Source organism: Solenopsis invicta, chromosome 1 (assembly GCF_016802725.1).
Source record: "Solenopsis invicta isolate M01_SB chromosome 1, UNIL_Sinv_3.0, whole genome shotgun sequence".
NCBI classification, from domain to species: Eukaryota; Metazoa; Arthropoda; class Insecta; order Hymenoptera; family Formicidae; genus Solenopsis; species Solenopsis invicta.
In genome coordinates, this window is record NC_052664.1 from 25260422 (window position 1) to 25276944 (window position 16523).

Consider the following 16523-nt stretch of genomic DNA (forward strand, 5'->3'; position numbering starts at 1 on the left):
CTCGGTCTATATAAATTATTATTTATCTTCTTTTAATTCTTAAAACTAGCAAAAGGTAAATAAATTAAACCGAAAGTAAAGTTAATCTACGTTGATAAAGATGAGCGTAATCCGTCTGCTAAACTCACAATCAGCTGTGAACAAAGAAATTAACCAATTGGACGTTTATATATGGAGGATGCCATGAATTTTACGCGAATATCAAACATATGATTGGTTAATTTTCGCATTCATTTAAACAAGCCTATACACTCGTATCACACTACACATTGCGGATGCACATTGAATTATTACGAACTGCAAGTATTCACCAATCAGATTTTGGTTACTATAATCTGATTGGTTGATCTGCGATTATGTAGTGTGATATGAGCAATATGTAGTGTGATATGGGCTTTAGTTACCATGCTCAAAAGTTTACTCCAAAAATTGTTACATCGTAAATATCTGTACATGAGATGATACTAGAAAACGTACATATATGTCTGACAATATGATAGAATGTAATGAAAATGTGATAATATAGTGTTTCGCGTATCATAAGATAATAGTGTATCGAATATTAACGTTCAACTTGTTATTTTAATTACGTTAAAATAAGACTCTGATTTTTATTTACAAGAGATTTTTAAATTTGTAGAGTAATTATGTCAATTGGCAAAGTATTGTTCTAAAGAATCATATATATTGTATTACTCGTATATCTTTTATCGTAATAAAAATATTTCTTTACTAAACTAGCTTTTATATTTCTAATAAAATGTTACTTCTATTATGGAATATTTATGTACGTATACGTACATAAAATTTAAATTTATATTAGGGTAGCTGAACTTCAAAATTGCATCATTATTTTATAATCACATAAATATTGCAAAATATTTAATTATTTAATATTTATATATATTTATTTTTAATATTTATTTTCGAACTTATATCTTCTGTCTTATAAATTTGTTCATTGTTGATGAAATAGGTATAAACATAATAAGTATGTGTGTGTATTTATTATAAACGCATATACACACACGTATATTTTATATTTTATTTCCAAAAACTGTTACAATTTTTTAATAAAAAAAAAGAATATAATTATTGTATATATTATTTACAAATATTCTTTTTCAAAGAAAATGTAATATGATTATACGTGTATAATAAAATTGTGTATATAACATAATTGTTTAAAATTCAACCAATCATACACGACTGCCTCTTATAAAACGCATGTGCATAAGTTCTGCACTTCTTTCGGAGTCGTGCATCTCATAGAAATTTAGCAGTTTAGTTCAGTCCAGTTGTTATACAGATGTGGCACTTGTGGCAGCGTGTCGCCGCCTCGATGCTAATTTCATTAAGCAGCAGACGTATGTATGTATGTATGTATACACAACATTTCGTCTCCGCTGTATTAGAGCTTGAAAAGAGCTGGTCGAGTCGCTGACCAATTAATCGAGGCTTCCGATATAATCTCGCACTCACACATACGCGCACTGTGCGTGCGTCCTCGCGAACCCCGGCTCTTCTTTGTATTGACCCACCCACACTCTTCTGGACGTTCGGGCGTTCGTCTCAGATTGCTCTCAACTTTCGCGAGCCGCGATTGCTGATCGGAGCGCGAGCGAACCGAGACAAAGGCCGGGAGGAGCTTCGAGGACGGAATATTCGGAACGGAGTGGCTGGCAGAGTCGCTGCGAATCCTGCGAATCGACGGATCGATCATGGAGCGGTGCGCATCGCGTCTCCGAGCGACGTGAGGCCGTTGCGAGCGCGCAGCGCCCTGAAAAGCGCCGCGCCGTTCGGACCAGCGAGAGAAAGAGCTGTTGTCCACGGGCTAAGGCGCCGCGTCTCGTTCGCATTCACTGGGCGTCACTGTCGGGAGCAGCGGCATCGGGGGCGGCACGACGCACAAACGTGCCCCGCGTCGAGAGGTTGAGAACCGCTCCGGTATTTGTATATTTAATTCCTTATCTCTCCCGTGTCCCGGTGCGCGCACGGAATTCGCGCGACGCATAGGAATGTATCTTGCGACGTCACGCGTCGCTGTATCGCGAATCTCGCTTTCGCCCGGCTGCGCCCGCGAAACAAGATCCGATCCGCCGGGGCTCGTTCACGTCATAAGAGATATTAAATTGCCTCATCGATTGCCCACGATGCCGTGTGAAAACGCACGCCGACCTACCGCGCGATGCTAATGCAACGTATTACGACGATGCCGTCTGTACTTTGTCTTCTGTTACTAAACAGGGATATCTCTGTTTTTGTCTTTCATGCATGCATGGGATGCGTTAGGGTTTCATATTTATAATTATAATTATATTGATAATGTTGTACATAATTTAAACTATGTTATGTGCATAATCTGCAAAGGAGAACGCCTTTATTCATTTTCTATTGTATTTTTTTCTTTTTTATTTTACAGATAACTTGTCACGAGTGAATTATTGTATATTTTATCTGTTGGAACGATGACTTCGGATTACTTTACTTTGCCAATTAATATGGACAGAGTATGCAGGATCTGTCTTACTGAGGCTACCAATTTGTCATCAATTTTCTCACCTCAGAAAGAATCCCTAACAGTCAATGATCTCATGGATCTTTCTCAAAAAATACAAGTTTGTGGCTCTATCGAGCTACACGAGCAGGATGGATTGCCTTCCCTGATTTGCGACGTTTGTATTTATAGGGCCACTATCGCCCATGAGTTTAGGCAGCAGTGTCAACACTCTGATGCAAAGTTGCGCATGTACTACAATAAGCCTGCCAAGTGCATTAAGTCTGCCACAGTAAGGAAATCACTTTCACTTATATTTGCCTGCATATAAAAATACGTGACAGTATATATTTATATACATGATGTAATTTTTCAGGATTCTTGTACACAGACAGATCTACAAAATGTGCTGTCGAAAAAGTCGGACCCCTTCCAGGAGGATTATTTTGTAAAAGAGAACATGCAGGTGGTTGCGAGTGCACAGGAGTACAGTCAAGCCACTGATTCGTTTCCCAGAAGCGAAATCAATCTGAATACCAATCAAATTCAAATGTCAGACGAGAAGCTATTTATTTGTTCCATTGGATTTGAAGGGACTAAAGAGGATGAGAAGGATTCTTGCATATCAGAGGTTCATCAAATGACGATAGTGCAGGAGGATGTACCAGATACATCTAACATTATCAATTTACAAAACAAGGATGACGATATTAAGGAAACCGATCAATATGTAGAAAAAAATAATACAGATCAGGAGGATCAGCAGTTTGTCAATGAAAGCTTATCTAATGATAATGTAAAAGAGGAAAGCGTTCCTCAGAAACGTACGTCTACGAGAAAGACGAAATCAGCTAAAACTTACAGCGACGACGAAATCGCAGACAATTATTACGAGCCAAGCAGCGACAGTCAAGATTCAGTGGAGACGAAATTTAAGTGCAAAGTCTGCTCCAAGCAATATGCTACGCAGAAAGGTTTGAAGAAACATTTGTTGGTACACGAAAAGAAATATAAGTGCGACGTCTGCCTAAAGATGTTTTATAAGCAGGAAAACATGGAGAATCATCAGAAGATTCACACGTCGAAGCCGCACGCGTGTCAACTTTGTCATGCGTCCTTTTCCAAGTCTCAAAGTCTCGTGAGACATTTGAAGTCACATACAGAGAAAGTAAACGATATGATTAAGCAGATCAATACGAGCGAGCGAAAGGATAATAAAGAACCGAAGAAAGAGCTCAAGAGCGAAGGCGATACCGATGACGAAACTGGGCCTGCGAATGAAGCAGACGAGTTCGAGAACGCGCCCGAATTATATAAATGCGAGACTTGCAATCAATACTGTTCATCTTTAAAGAATCTAAGAAGACATACTCTCGTGCATGGCGATAAGAAATACTCTTGCACAGTATGTAAGAAATGGTTTTTCAGGCCGGACACGTTGAAGAAACACGCGGAGAAGCATGGACATGGGCTGCTGGATAACTTGGTGGACGATAACAAGTTGTACGATTCGGACGACGACGAAATGCCGAACAGTAATACGATGAGTGCCACGCCAGAGAGCGAGAACGTAAAAAAAGAGGAGAGTGACGAGGAAGGATCCGGAGAATACAAGTGTCAGCACTGCGACAAAGTCATGGCCACTAAGAAAGGTCTGCGACGGCACGTGTCGATGCACAAGCCGAAGGCCGAGCCCGTTACCTGCGAGATCTGTAGGAAAGTTTGTGCTAGTCAGGCTCGTCTCGTTCTCCATCAGAGAACGCACAAACCGAAAGAGAAAGTGCCGCGCGAATACCTATGTCACATCTGCAGTAAGGTATACCCGAGCAATTCGTCTCTCACCTATCACATGCGAACTCACACCGGTATTAAGCCACATGTATGCAAGACGTGTAACAGCGGCTTCACGACTACGACGAGCCTGGCGAATCACATTCGCATTCACACAGGCGACAAGCCGTTTGTCTGTCACGTGTGTAGTGCCGCGTTTGCTGTGAGCTCGGCTTTTCGTAGGCATTTAACTCGACATACCGGCGAAGCAAATTATCTGTGCAAAACTTGCGGCAAGGCTTTCAAGAGGCTCAGTACATTGAAGGAGCACACGTATACCCATTCCGGCGAGAAACCATACGTGTGCAAGACATGCGGTGCCGCGTATAGCCACAGCGGCAGCCTCTTTGCACATCAGAAGCGCTGCCGTGCCCAGTACGGTGAGATGATTGTTGATGATCACAATCATCATCACATACCGCACACAGTCACTCATATTCACGTGAATATGAATAACGTGAATAATGGAGCGGGAGTGCGACCAGTCGCTGTGATAGGTCAAATGTTTTAAAAATGACAATATGGTATCACAGATTTACAAGTGTTGTCCATGAGTGTCTGCGAATGTAATGTATAAGCTGTTGCTGTTGCAGCTGTAAATTCTACGTACGAAATGCATGCAACATAAGCGTCATTCTTGTAAATATACACGCATCTCTTTTGTCATAATGGAAAAATGTTCCTTGGACTCGGCATTTGAAAGACGTTAACGATCAAGCAACACAGATTCAAAATACGTTTAATAAACGTTAAAAATCATTTTTAAACATTGAAGCTGAAAAAGTAAATGTTAAAAATTTGATTTTTTAGATCGATTTTTTTTTTTTTAACTAATAAATATTATAAGAACATTTTATAAAACTTTATAACGTCTATTAACATTTTTTTTACTAGTTATATAGTTTTTTATGAGACATCTTAACAGTGCAACGTTAAATAAACGTTTAATAAATTTTTTTTTTAATGTATCGACTAAATGTTTTTTGAACGTTCATTAAACGTAAACGGTCTGCTTGTGTGCTTTGATTTTAAAACCACGTAAGTGAGTATCCATGATAAAATTAAACATACTCATGTTTATATGAGGAATGAAGAATTTTCAAAATGAAATAATTACTGTTATAAAATTGCGAACTATTTTTTTATTATTTGATATTCATAGGTATGAATATTTGTGGACTACATATTTCAACATGTGTACATATATATATATATTTTTGTATGTATTCGTATAATCCAGATCTTGTTATACCACATATTACATGATAGTTGTTTATGTTATGTTATTTTAAGAGAGAATAGTTGCCCAAGCCTTTCTTTTTATACAGCAGAATTTTATTTCTTTCCTTCACCAATACAATGTTATTTATCCAGCTATTGATCGGAATGGATTATCATGAAAACTAAATCAATTGGAGACAAGGCAAAAATTAAGACAAATAATATTTGTAGTAGCAATATCTTCTATCTTTTACAGATTTAGAAATTCGTACGCATACTGATGAATTTATAAAAAATCTCGATACAAAGCACAACGCGATTATTAATCGTTCGATTTTTAATGTACATTTAAAAAATATTAATAGCTGATGCGCAAAAATAGTGGCGCTAGAAATGTAATATCAGGTATACAATTTCTGGTCTGTGATTATTGTATACATGATGATTGAATGAAAGAACTCGATCATTTAATAAATTTAATCGGCATATATTTCATTACACAAATAAATGAATGATAATCATATTCATGATGTGTATACATTTATGAAAATCTTAAATTATGTTAAATACAAATGATGGGTAATGTTATTACACAAAGAAAATAATATTGTGCGATTATATTTTTTTAACTTTGTTAAAAATGAAAACTTTAATGTTATATGTTCAGCATAAGCTAATAATCAGAATATGATTCATTTAAATTATCCGTTGATTAGTAAAAATATACCTATTTCTTAATTATTTATATATTTAAAGTGTTGAAATTAATTTCAATTTTTAATCAAACAATGGTTTATATGAACTGAGATGGTTCATATAAAAAATAAGTGAGAGAGAGGAGGGGGAATGTACAAATATACATATAAATAATATTAGTTACATTATATATATGTATATATATATATATATATATATATATATATATATATATATATATATATATATATACACAGATTATAGGTGAGACTGATCATCATTCATTTAAGTATTTAATAATATAAAATTTGTAAACCTTATTTTCCTAAATATTGAATGAAGTAAAGTTTGTATTTAAAAATCGTAGTATCATTTTATTATATTTTTTGTATTGTTAATAGAAGCTTTTCGATCCATAATTCTTGTTGCGATATAGATCTCTCCATCTCATTAATATATGATCAATACATAATTAAATGAATTTTTTATCAATCAGAAACAATATATATTTACCGAGTCTTTTATTTCCTACAACGCCTTATTTCTTTACATTACAAAATATTGTATTAACAAAGATTCTATACGATTATAAATTCTTTTTATTATAAAGAGTAACATTTAAAAAAAGATTAAAGTGAATGTAATAAAGTAATGACAAACGGAAAACATTTAACGAGATGGCATTTTATACTTAATTTATTACAAAGTTAAAATTAAACAAAGCATGCATTGCAGAAAATATGAAGTTCCATTTCTACTTTATTATATACATAAAAAACAATTTTTAATATAATTTATACAATATTAAAAATTTAGTGGATATTATTTCTTTGTAGAATATCTATATTTTACAGAAAAATTTATTTGATGTGAAACTCATATGCAGAAAAAGCTTCAATAAGGTAACAAATAAAAAATTATATTAATGAGAAGCAAATTTATAAACTCATTTTAAATCTTATCATTTATATTTACGTTTTGTTATTCAATTTCATCTTAGCATTAATAGAATTTTTATATAAATATACGATGATTATTTATATATTTTTTAAGATCTATTGTGACAAAATGCTCTTTTATTAAAAATAAGTAATATATCAATAATAAAACATTAATCTTCTATTTACTTAATATTTATTAGACTTAATTAATCTTACCGTATTATTATTGTTAATACATATAATTATCATTCTTGAATCTCCTTTTTTTTCTTCTTTAATATTCGATAACGTCGCCAAATGGAGTGTCTTGTTCTTTGAAGAGCTTTAGCCAAATCAGTATACTTACATCTTTCGTTAAGAAATGGATTATTTTCTAAATGATCTATTATCATTTCATCTTCTTCAGGTTTATACCTAATCATTTTTATTCAAATATTAATATTTCGTAATTACTGCAAGTTATAATATATTTTACACTAAAGTTATTTCACAATTATATAAAAATACATATAAAATAATCCAGTATAAATATATTTTATTAAATATTACCTTGTTTGTATATTATTCTCGTATAAATTTCTAAATCTGTGGTAGACACTATACAGAGTTCTATCTGGTAAATCATGAGCTAAAAATTGTACAAATTTCCGTCTCTCTGTGATATTACGCATGTGACATACTCTGCCATCTCTTAATTGTAAAAATGGTTTCGTCTTTTTTACATCCCATTTATGTAACTATTAACATTGTAAATAGTCTCGGCATGAGATTCCACATATATTATGAATAACTTATTTAAATTTATAAAAAAAATATTTCTAAAAATTATTATGCAAATAGAAAGTATATCTTGCATACTGACCTTGCAAAATTTTTTCCAATTACGAGCGATAATCTTATCCTCTTCAAAAGAATACGAACCTTTCCTAATTGGTATTATTTTTTCAAATTTTTCTATTTCATTTCGTGTTGGTAGATGAGATCCCGCTCGTGTTTCAATCTTGTGCTGTGGTAGTACTGGGTGTTCCAATTGCACACGCAAATTGTACAAATACTGCAAAAATGAAAAATACACTTATATTTTATTTTACAATATTCTTATCAAATTAAATTTCTTTTAAGGTTTTATTACCATTGCTTCTCGTTGGTACAATTTCTCTTTTAATGCCTTTTCTCTTGCTAAGTATGTTGCATCACTGTAATGCATTGTATATTCATCTTCAGATTCATCACTTATCATTTTCTTCTCATTGCTATCTTCATTCTCTGATGTTTCTATGCTATTCTCAATATTTTTACTTTTACATTTAACTTTGTGTGTGTTGACATCTTTCTTCTTAGATTCCATTTTGTCAGAGTAGTCATCCTCGCATTCATCATCATTTATCATTTTCTTCTCATTGCTATCTTCATTCTCTGATGTTTCTATGCTACTCTCAATATTTCCCCTTTTACATTTAACTTTGTGTGTGTTGACATCTTTGTTCTTAGATTCCATCTTGTCAGAGTAGTCATCCTCGCATTCATCATCATTTATCATTTTCTTCTCATTGCTATCTTCATTCTCTGATGTTTCTGTGCTACTCTCAATATTGTCACTTTTACATTTAACTTTGTGTGTGTTGACATCTTTGTTCTTAGATTCCATCTTGTCAGAGTAGTCATCCTCGCATTCATCATCATTTATCATTTTCTTCTCATTGTTATCTTCATTCTCTGATGTTTCTATGCTATTCTCAATATTTTTACTTTTACAGTCAACTTTGTGTGTGTTGACATCTTTCTTCTTAGATTCCATCTTGTCAGAGTAGTCATCCTCGCATTCATCATCATTTATCATTTTCTTCTCATTGCTATCTTCATTCTCTGATGTTTCTATGCTATTCTCAATATTTTTACTTTTATATTTAATTTTGTATGTGTTGACATCTTTCTTCTTAGATTCCATCTTGTCAGGGTAGTCATCCTCACATTCCATTCTAATATTGCTAATAATATAAATTTAAATGTAATCCAGTTTTATTAGTAATCTTAAACATTGACTGTATTTTGATGTATTTTGTCAGTATTGAAAATCTATAGTATGTTATGAATATTGTAAATTTTCAGTATTGATAATGTATATCAGAACAAGGTTATGGTATTATTAGTATATAGATAAACACACAATGAGTATACAATTTGTATGCATACAAAAGTTTTGTATTATTTAACAAGATTCAAAAAAGTAAATATTACAAAAATAGTCACAATATTCAGATCCTATTTAAAATTTTCAAATCCGTTCTTTCTATAGATAAACTTCTTGATCTTTCTTCTTTCTTTTTTTTTACATTGGAGAGTGCAAGAAGCTTAAAGCTAAAAAAAACAGATGTTTTACATCAAATCTTATGTTACATTGAAAATAAAGAGTTCAGTCTTCAAGTAGTTTAAATACCAATACATTTTTATATATGATACTCAGATGATTTTATAAATTTTCATAAGCATAGAGAGTGCTTAAACGGTCTGTGTATTCAGTTCAATTTAATATTATAACGGTAGTTCTTAAACGAGTTCTTAAAAATTGGAGTCTTTTTCGCTCAATTGCTCGTTAAATTGAGCAAAAATTTATCATAAACGTGTTTAATGATTACCTGTTTGATATACACGCTCACAAACAATGGAATATAATTAGTGTGTATATTTTTCAAACAAATATATAACAAATATGCACTTAGTTATAGTTTTCTAAGGCGGAGAATTTTAGGTTAGAATTTGCGACGCAACGTCAATTCATTTGCACTTGTTGCACTGGTGTAGCCTTTTTCCGCACTGTATTCGACAGCCGACGTACGATGATTCGATGTCCAATAGCAAATAAGATTTCTATATAGTAACACTTTTGTCTCTAGAAAATGTACTCTTCTATTGGATATCGGATATCGACGTTTCCAAAATATCGAGAACAGAGACACACTTTATAGACACCCTCTATATCTGTTCAATTTAAGTGCACAAAATAATGTGATTCGTACGTTAAATTCGCTGAGATTCGCTGGTTGGCCGTGTACCAGTAAGCGTGTTTGTAATAGAGTGAAAAAGCGCGGTCAGGATTGCTGATGCAATCCTCTTTATTTTTTGTGCAAGCATATCTCGTATTCCTATTTAAGTCTTTTTGTTTCCTATATAACTACTGAAAGCAAGCATAAAAATACCTTGGTTACTATGGTCAAATCGTCCCCGCCACGTTGACACTGGGGACGGGTACCATTAACGTTGAGAAGAAGAAGAAGTTAAATTCGCTGTGATATTTGTGACCATTTGTGTTTATAAATTGATTTCTTATTTTTATAGACGTGACACGTTTCAGCGAAGAGTCAAATGCTTAAAAGCATATATATATATAACAAATATCTTTGAGGTAACATGTTGATATTAAGTAAAATGCAAATTACAATAGGGTTACTAAATATCTTATTTGAGGACATGTCTTATAATTTGAAATATAGAAAAGAAATATGTAATTAATATATTGTAATAAAGTAATTTAAAATAATAAAATTATATAAAATTTTAGTTTAAGAAATTTGAATTTTTCTTGTGTCCTTTCGCTGCTGTGACATTTGGTAATGTTACACAAATTATGAGGAGCATTGCCTTTGACTGTATATGTAATATTTTCAGATAATGAAATAGTCTCTGCCATCAAGAATACCAATCAACAAAACGAACAGTTTATCTATCCTGGATCATATTAAGAGCAAGACTTACCCAACAATTAATGAGAAACAATACAATATGGCTTCAGCATCCAGTACAAGCGCACGTAGCTTGTTCATCGAGTCAAAGATGAGATTGGCAGACAGAGTGCAAGTTAATGTCAATAACATTGCTTCGCTCGCCAGACAGATACAGCGAGGTTCCCGAAGCAGCGAAGTAATATCTTTTTTCTAATTAGTTTCTAGGAGAGTTAACTCATATTAATCATTTTATCATTAAATCTGTCATCCTGCCATCCCTGTAGATTCTAATGCATGCAGCAAGGAACTTTGCACAACAAGAGCATGGATTGGAAACGATGGAATCAAGTTTGAAAAAGCTTGCACTTATCGGCACTCATTTGGAATATCAAATGGATGCAATTGACAAAAATTCGGCTATGTTGGAACAAGTTACTGAACAAGTACGATCTATGCAACGATAACATAGTATAGACACATATGTATTATCTTATGTTGTATATATTAGTTTTCTATACAATGTAAACATCTGCAGGATATGTGTTCTAGAAACAATATGCTTGGCTATGTTCAGATCTTGAATGCCCCAATGTATCATTTAATATTTGGTGAACAAGACTAAAGGTTTGTTCGCGTCGCATGCTCCAAGAGCACTTGGAGTACTTGGAGCACTTGCGACGCGAACAAATCTTAAATGATATATAGAGGCACTCAGGTGTTGTTTCCGAATGTAAGCTTATATTGGAGGATTAATTATTAGTTATATATATATATATATATATATATATATATATATATATATATAAAACTAATAATCACACACACGCACACGCACACGCACACACACACACACACACACATGTAACACTGTTTCTTTTTTTTTTTTTTTGTTATAAACTCTTCTCAGGCTGTCAAGTATAAAAATTGTAAAATGTCTTTAATTTCTTAATATATTTGTAGACTGAGAATGTGTTTGCAGAGTATAATTGTTTAAAAAACTAACATGTATAAATAAAATATAATTTATTCTATATAGAAGGAACATGAAGTTGAAATAATGTTTTTTTTAAATTATTGCGAAATGTGTTATTAATTTAATGTGTTAATGTTTTTGTAGACTGAAATTATATATTATTTATGTAATTACCTATAGATAAGGAAAATAGAATAAGAAAAAGAATATAGAAATTAACACAGATACATTAATTTCTTTGATATTTATTCCAGACAATTAGTCTTAAAGTTTAAAATGTCGTTTTATAAATAATAGGATATATCGACAAACTGGTAAAATGCAAATGCACTTAGGGGTTTCTAAAATGTGTACATGAAATCGACTTATTTGCTTTATTTTTTTAAATTAAAGATATTACGTTATAACTGAAACATTTTTGAAAATAGAGTTTGAAGTAGATCTGGCCGTTAGAAATCATTTTTATATAATTAAAACAAAAACCTGCATAACGTTAGATTCATCAAGGATAAAGAATATCATAGTGGCCGGGACGATATAATAAGTGCACAGCTGGTATAGCACCTTCAGGAAAGTCATGAGCAGTCACTTCAGTTCCTGCGCCCCTGTCCATGTAACGAACTCTAACACCAGTTCCTAGGGCACTACTCATTGCTATAATGTGAATATGGTCGGATTCCTTATACATTGGTTCGACTTCCTAAAAAAAAATATATATATATTAGTAACATGCACAAATATAAAATAAATATTAATATAAAAATATTGAAATTTTGTCAGATGCGAACCTGATGGCAGAATTCTGAGATAGTACGTTCCCCCTCAATAAAATGTTGATAGAAATCAGCGTCGCGCTGCAACTGACCAGATGTAATTAATCTAAGATACACAACAACATAATCGGAATAACCTTGTTCATTGAATAATTTGTGTAACTCCATGTGACTGGACTCTGTGTCACCACCTACTTTGTCAATGACTTCCATAAACTGTAACAGGAATTTATTCAACTCATCTCAAGTTCCTCATAATAAATTTTACGTCGTGAAATCATTACATAATATATATATTACTTATTATGTTGGGTAACTGTCCAAATTACTATTGCTTTAGCACATAGTCGTGATTGATATGCTTATTTTGTTAAATATATAACATTCTTTGTCATCATTATTTATGTAGAAACTTTAATATATACAAAATAAAAGTAACAAGTTCAAAAACTGATTATTTAAACATGAGAAAAGAAATAAAAATATGAGGTATAAATCTATATGTATATATACATATACATGTTTGCAATTAAAAAAAAAAAAACAAGAGAAATGCTTTTTGATAATTTGAGGAGTTGTTTAATAATTAATTTTGAAGTAATTTAATAACATATAGTGTAATTTTATATATATATATATATATATATATATATATATATATAAAATTATCAATCTTGCCAATGTCATAAATAATACTGCACATATCTGATATTGCTTCTCTATTTACTCCTGTGCATTTACTTATGTTTATATGATAGTCTTAGATTAACAAATATTTTTAATGCTTTTATATTTTTTAATGACAAAAAAAAATATGTAGAGTATTAAATCAATCTTAAAAAATGCTTCCTTTCCCACTCTAATTATTGTTGCACATACCTAATATTGTCTCGATTTATTACTTGGGTATTCAATATTGTCATGCATTTGTTTATGTTTATATGATAATTTAACATTAGAATATTTATGATACATAACATTTCATGCTTTCTATTCTAATATTACAATTGATAAAAAGGCAGTAATTGGGACACTTACCAATATACTTAGGACAGCTACCATATATATAATTTTTTCAAAACATGTATTCTCATAATTTGTGTTACATTAACACACTGTGATCTATATGTATAAATAAATTTAATTTAAGGATGAAAGCATACAGGCTCACCGTATCATGAAAGTCTTCAACTGTAAATTGTGGAAAACCTAGAGCTACAAGGCTATCCTTGCTTTTTCTAGCTAGATCACGAAATTTATCATATTCTTCTTTGTTCCCAATTAATTTTTCCAAATAAGCATAACTAAATGCTCTGAAGAAACAATTGCCATCAGGTCTAGTTCTCCTAATGTAAGAATATTTTTGAGCCAAAGCTTTCGCCTTCGAGAGATACACGTCATCCTCCGCATATTCTTGTTCCAAGCTCTTTAGTGGTTCCTTTTCACCAACTAATGCTATAGATTCTGAGATCTAAAATACAGAAACAATTATATATTGAAAAATAGAAGCCTCATAGAAATCCTAGCCTTAATTTAAAAGAACACTCGATAATTGTCAGGTTAGTGTTCAGGGAAAAAATTTATACTGTTAAAAGCAATGTAATATTGTTTAAATGTAGTTACACGTTTTATCGAGTAATAAGTTGTAAATAATAAAATGAATAGTCTTTATTTAAGTTAACAAGGCTAATTTGAATATACGATAAATTATGCTTTTAATTGCGCGAATTAAACAGAACTAATATATCTTTCTACACTTTAAACATGACACACAAACGGCATATTAACCTCCTTCTCGATACGTCTCTGTTGTTGAAGTATCAACTCGTCCTGGTTAACATCTGAAATTAAGATTGGGATAATAAATTACTTGGCTTGATTTCGCAACAATAAATTACGCTAACAGACCTGTGTTTTCTACGGATTGCTCCTTAAGCGAGTTATTTTCCATATCTCAGAAGAATTTCCTTAAATTTCACCACGGCTGTCAAATTATCAATCGTAAACAAAAGCCCGATGTTTCCATGTGAAGTTGAAAAGGTGTTTGCCGCTGTGCTTCACGCTCTTGTGTTGGCAGCATTATCGAGCAGATTCAATCTAGGTAGTTTACGTGACGCGTTAATAAAGATGGTAATGGCACAATCGACTGGCTTCACAATCGACTCGCCGCGGCATTCTTCAAATTTTATAAATTCAGTTGTAATTTCATTATTTTCGAGCACTGAAGTCAAAATAATAACGAAAAATAAAATATGCTATTTTTATATCTTTTGAATAAAACTTTTGTTTGGATATTAGTCGATTATTCGTAATTTGTTGCTGAACCTTTTCGAGCCATTTGAAATGGCAAAACGTTTTTATTAATTGTTATTTAATTTATTCAAAGAATTCATTATATTCTTCATATATTAAAATTTTTAATTTGTAAAAATTAATCAATTTTCAATTTGATAAGCAGTAAATTTTATGTCAGAAAATACTTTTAAATCACAAAAGTGTGTTATTTACTTTTTTTATCTTTTAAATAATATTGTATTATTGTTCTAATCAGTAGAACATTTCAGATTTGTATTTCGCATTTCAAAGTCAATTTTATAACTTAAAATTGACTATTTTATAACATAAAATTATAACTTAATTATCAACAGTCGGTTATGTTTTACATTTATCAACATTTTCATTTGATAGAGAAGAAATCTTCCACTTAAATAACACAAAGTTTAAAATTTGTTTATAAAACGTCTTAAATTTATCTAAAAGATACATTTTCAAAAGTTTTAATATTTAATTTTAGAACGTACGTCTTATAACAATCTGATTTTAGACTTTGTATTATCTGATCAAACTTTTTATTTCTTTAATATTCAATGTAAATAATATTTAATACTGACAATATTTTTAAACACATTTTATTAAAAAATAAAAAAAAAACATTCTATTTGTAGGTAAATTTATGTATGGATGTGTAGAATGTGCGACCTTGTCTTTACTGACCTCTACCAGTAGAAAACTGTAGTTGCTCTAAAGCTGTAGTAATGGCGGTTCATTCGAGCGTTCGATTTATTACTACAAAATAATCATTTAAGCAATTTATTTCTTGTTTTGTTAGACTTTATATTTAAAAATTGAATTTATTCAACGAAAATTTATCTTACAAATTTAATCTTGTATTTGCACAGATAAGATAAATAATTAACAATTTTATTAAAAATATTTTCGTATAATAATTAAATAGATTTTATTATTTTCATACAATTTTTAACAATACAAAGGTCTAGTAAATAAAGATAAACATTTATATTAAAAATATTTTTTTCTAAAATTAAGTAGAATAAAAACTTAAATTATTTGCAAATAACAGTATTGATATTTGATATGTATATATTATTGGTATTATACATATATTTGCGCAAACGGCAACATCTACACAGTAGAATTACACACGTTTCCAATTAATAGTTCCGTTTATTTTAGCTTAGACAGGGTTCCACTCTATGTCTATATGATCACACATCGCATGTACATAATACGTATGTATATACGCGTCCAGATATATGTATATGTATCAATGTGGCACGTGTATTCAATTGGACCAATCGTGAATGATTGGATGTTAATTTTTCTTGAAAATTAATATTAATTATCGTTTGATATTATCGTTTAAACTTGAAAATGTTTTATAGACATAAGACTAAGCCATAAGAAATGAGAGATAAAAATACTAGCTTTTGAAATCTATTAGACAATACATTATTTTTTATCAGTTTTTAATCTTTCCAATAGTTATTAATCGTACTTCCATCAAGCATTCGTTATCGATTACAAATTGTACTTCATACAGATTTATTGCATTTTATCGTTGATTGTTTA

The 16523-nt window shown here is 31.3% G+C and overlaps 4 protein-coding genes across 9 annotated transcripts; 2 read left to right on the top strand and 2 right to left on the bottom strand.

Annotated features, from left to right (window-relative positions):
• Positions 1 to 1227: 1227 nt before the first annotated feature.
• LOC105202039 (zinc finger protein 271) lies at positions 1228 to 6748 on the top strand. 6 transcript variants are annotated; one of them, XM_026132399.2, is made up of 3 exons: positions 1228 to 1371; positions 2423 to 2789; positions 2874 to 6748. In XM_026132399.2, exons 2-3 carry the CDS (start codon positions 2469 to 2471, stop codon positions 4836 to 4838), a joined length of 2286 nt encoding a protein of 761 aa, XP_025988184.1. In that variant the 5' UTR covers positions 1228 to 1371; positions 2423 to 2468; the 3' UTR covers positions 4839 to 6748. The 6 variants fall into 6 exon arrangements, with proteins under 6 accessions (XP_025988184.1, XP_025988185.1, XP_011168697.1 ...); XM_026132400.2 differs by having other exon boundaries at positions 1238 to 1367; XM_011170395.3 differs by having other exon boundaries at positions 1246 to 1379.
• A 225-nt stretch (positions 6749 to 6973) lies between these two features.
• On the bottom strand, positions 6974 to 10008 carry LOC105202038 (otolith matrix protein OMM-64). The gene is made up of 5 exons (XM_039450626.1): positions 9822 to 10008; positions 8318 to 9173; positions 8048 to 8239; positions 7735 to 7922; positions 6974 to 7599 (listed from the first exon to the last, which is right to left on the bottom strand). The coding sequence occupies exons 2-5, from the start codon at positions 9161 to 9163 to the stop codon at positions 7431 to 7433; spliced, it is 1395 nt and encodes a 464-aa protein (XP_039306560.1). The 5' UTR covers positions 9164 to 9173; positions 9822 to 10008; the 3' UTR covers positions 6974 to 7430.
• A 195-nt stretch (positions 10009 to 10203) lies between these two features.
• Positions 10204 to 11949, top strand: LOC105202037 (BLOC-1-related complex subunit 7). Its single transcript, XM_011170389.3, has 3 exons — positions 10204 to 10588; positions 10852 to 11103; positions 11192 to 11949. The coding sequence occupies exons 2-3, from the start codon at positions 10966 to 10968 to the stop codon at positions 11369 to 11371; spliced, it is 318 nt and encodes a 105-aa protein (XP_011168691.1). The 5' UTR covers positions 10204 to 10588; positions 10852 to 10965; the 3' UTR covers positions 11372 to 11949.
• A 160-nt stretch (positions 11950 to 12109) lies between these two features.
• On the bottom strand, positions 12110 to 14732 carry LOC105202121 (ubiquitin thioesterase otubain-like). Its single transcript, XM_039450679.1, has 5 exons — positions 14562 to 14732; positions 14442 to 14494; positions 13825 to 14124; positions 12669 to 12869; positions 12110 to 12580 (listed from the first exon to the last, which is right to left on the bottom strand). The coding sequence occupies exons 1-5, from the start codon at positions 14602 to 14604 to the stop codon at positions 12383 to 12385; spliced, it is 795 nt and encodes a 264-aa protein (XP_039306613.1). The 5' UTR covers positions 14605 to 14732; the 3' UTR covers positions 12110 to 12382.
• Positions 14733 to 16523: the final 1791 nt, after the last annotated feature.

What these genes read in the sequence shown, in the direction of transcription:
- LOC105202038 (XM_039450626.1), bottom strand. Translation starts at nt 9,163, where the DNA reads ATGGAATGTGAGGATGACTACCCTGACAAGATGGAATCTAAGAAGAAA. An exon ending in TGTACCAACGAGAAGCAATG is followed by an intron (nt 8,240 to 8,317) that starts GTAATAAAACCT and finishes TCATTTTTGCAG; the next exon opens with TATTTGTACAATTTGCGTGT. An exon ending in GAGAATAATATACAAACAAG is followed by an intron (nt 7,600 to 7,734) that starts GTAATATTTAAT and finishes AAAAATGATTAG; the next exon opens with GTATAAACCTGAAGAAGATG.
- LOC105202037 (XM_011170389.3), top strand. Translation starts at nt 10,966, where the DNA reads ATGGCTTCAGCATCCAGTACAAGCGCACGTAGCTTGTTCATCGAGTCA. An exon ending in GAGGTTCCCGAAGCAGCGAA is followed by an intron (nt 11,104 to 11,191) that starts GTAATATCTTTT and finishes CCATCCCTGTAG; the next exon opens with ATTCTAATGCATGCAGCAAG.
- LOC105202039 (XM_026132399.2), top strand. Translation starts at nt 2,469, where the DNA reads ATGACTTCGGATTACTTTACTTTGCCAATTAATATGGACAGAGTATGC. An exon ending in AGTGCATTAAGTCTGCCACA is followed by an intron (nt 2,790 to 2,873) that starts GTAAGGAAATCA and finishes GTAATTTTTCAG; the next exon opens with GATTCTTGTACACAGACAGA.
- LOC105202121 (XM_039450679.1), bottom strand. Translation starts at nt 14,604, where the DNA reads ATGGAAAATAACTCGCTTAAGGAGCAATCCGTAGAAAACACAG. An exon ending in AGAGACGTATCGAGAAGGAG is followed by an intron (nt 14,125 to 14,441) that starts GTTAATATGCCG and finishes TCTGTATTTTAG; the next exon opens with ATCTCAGAATCTATAGCATT. An exon ending in TTGAAGACTTTCATGATACG is followed by an intron (nt 12,870 to 13,824) that starts GTGAGCCTGTAT and finishes TTCCTGTTACAG; the next exon opens with TTTATGGAAGTCATTGACAA.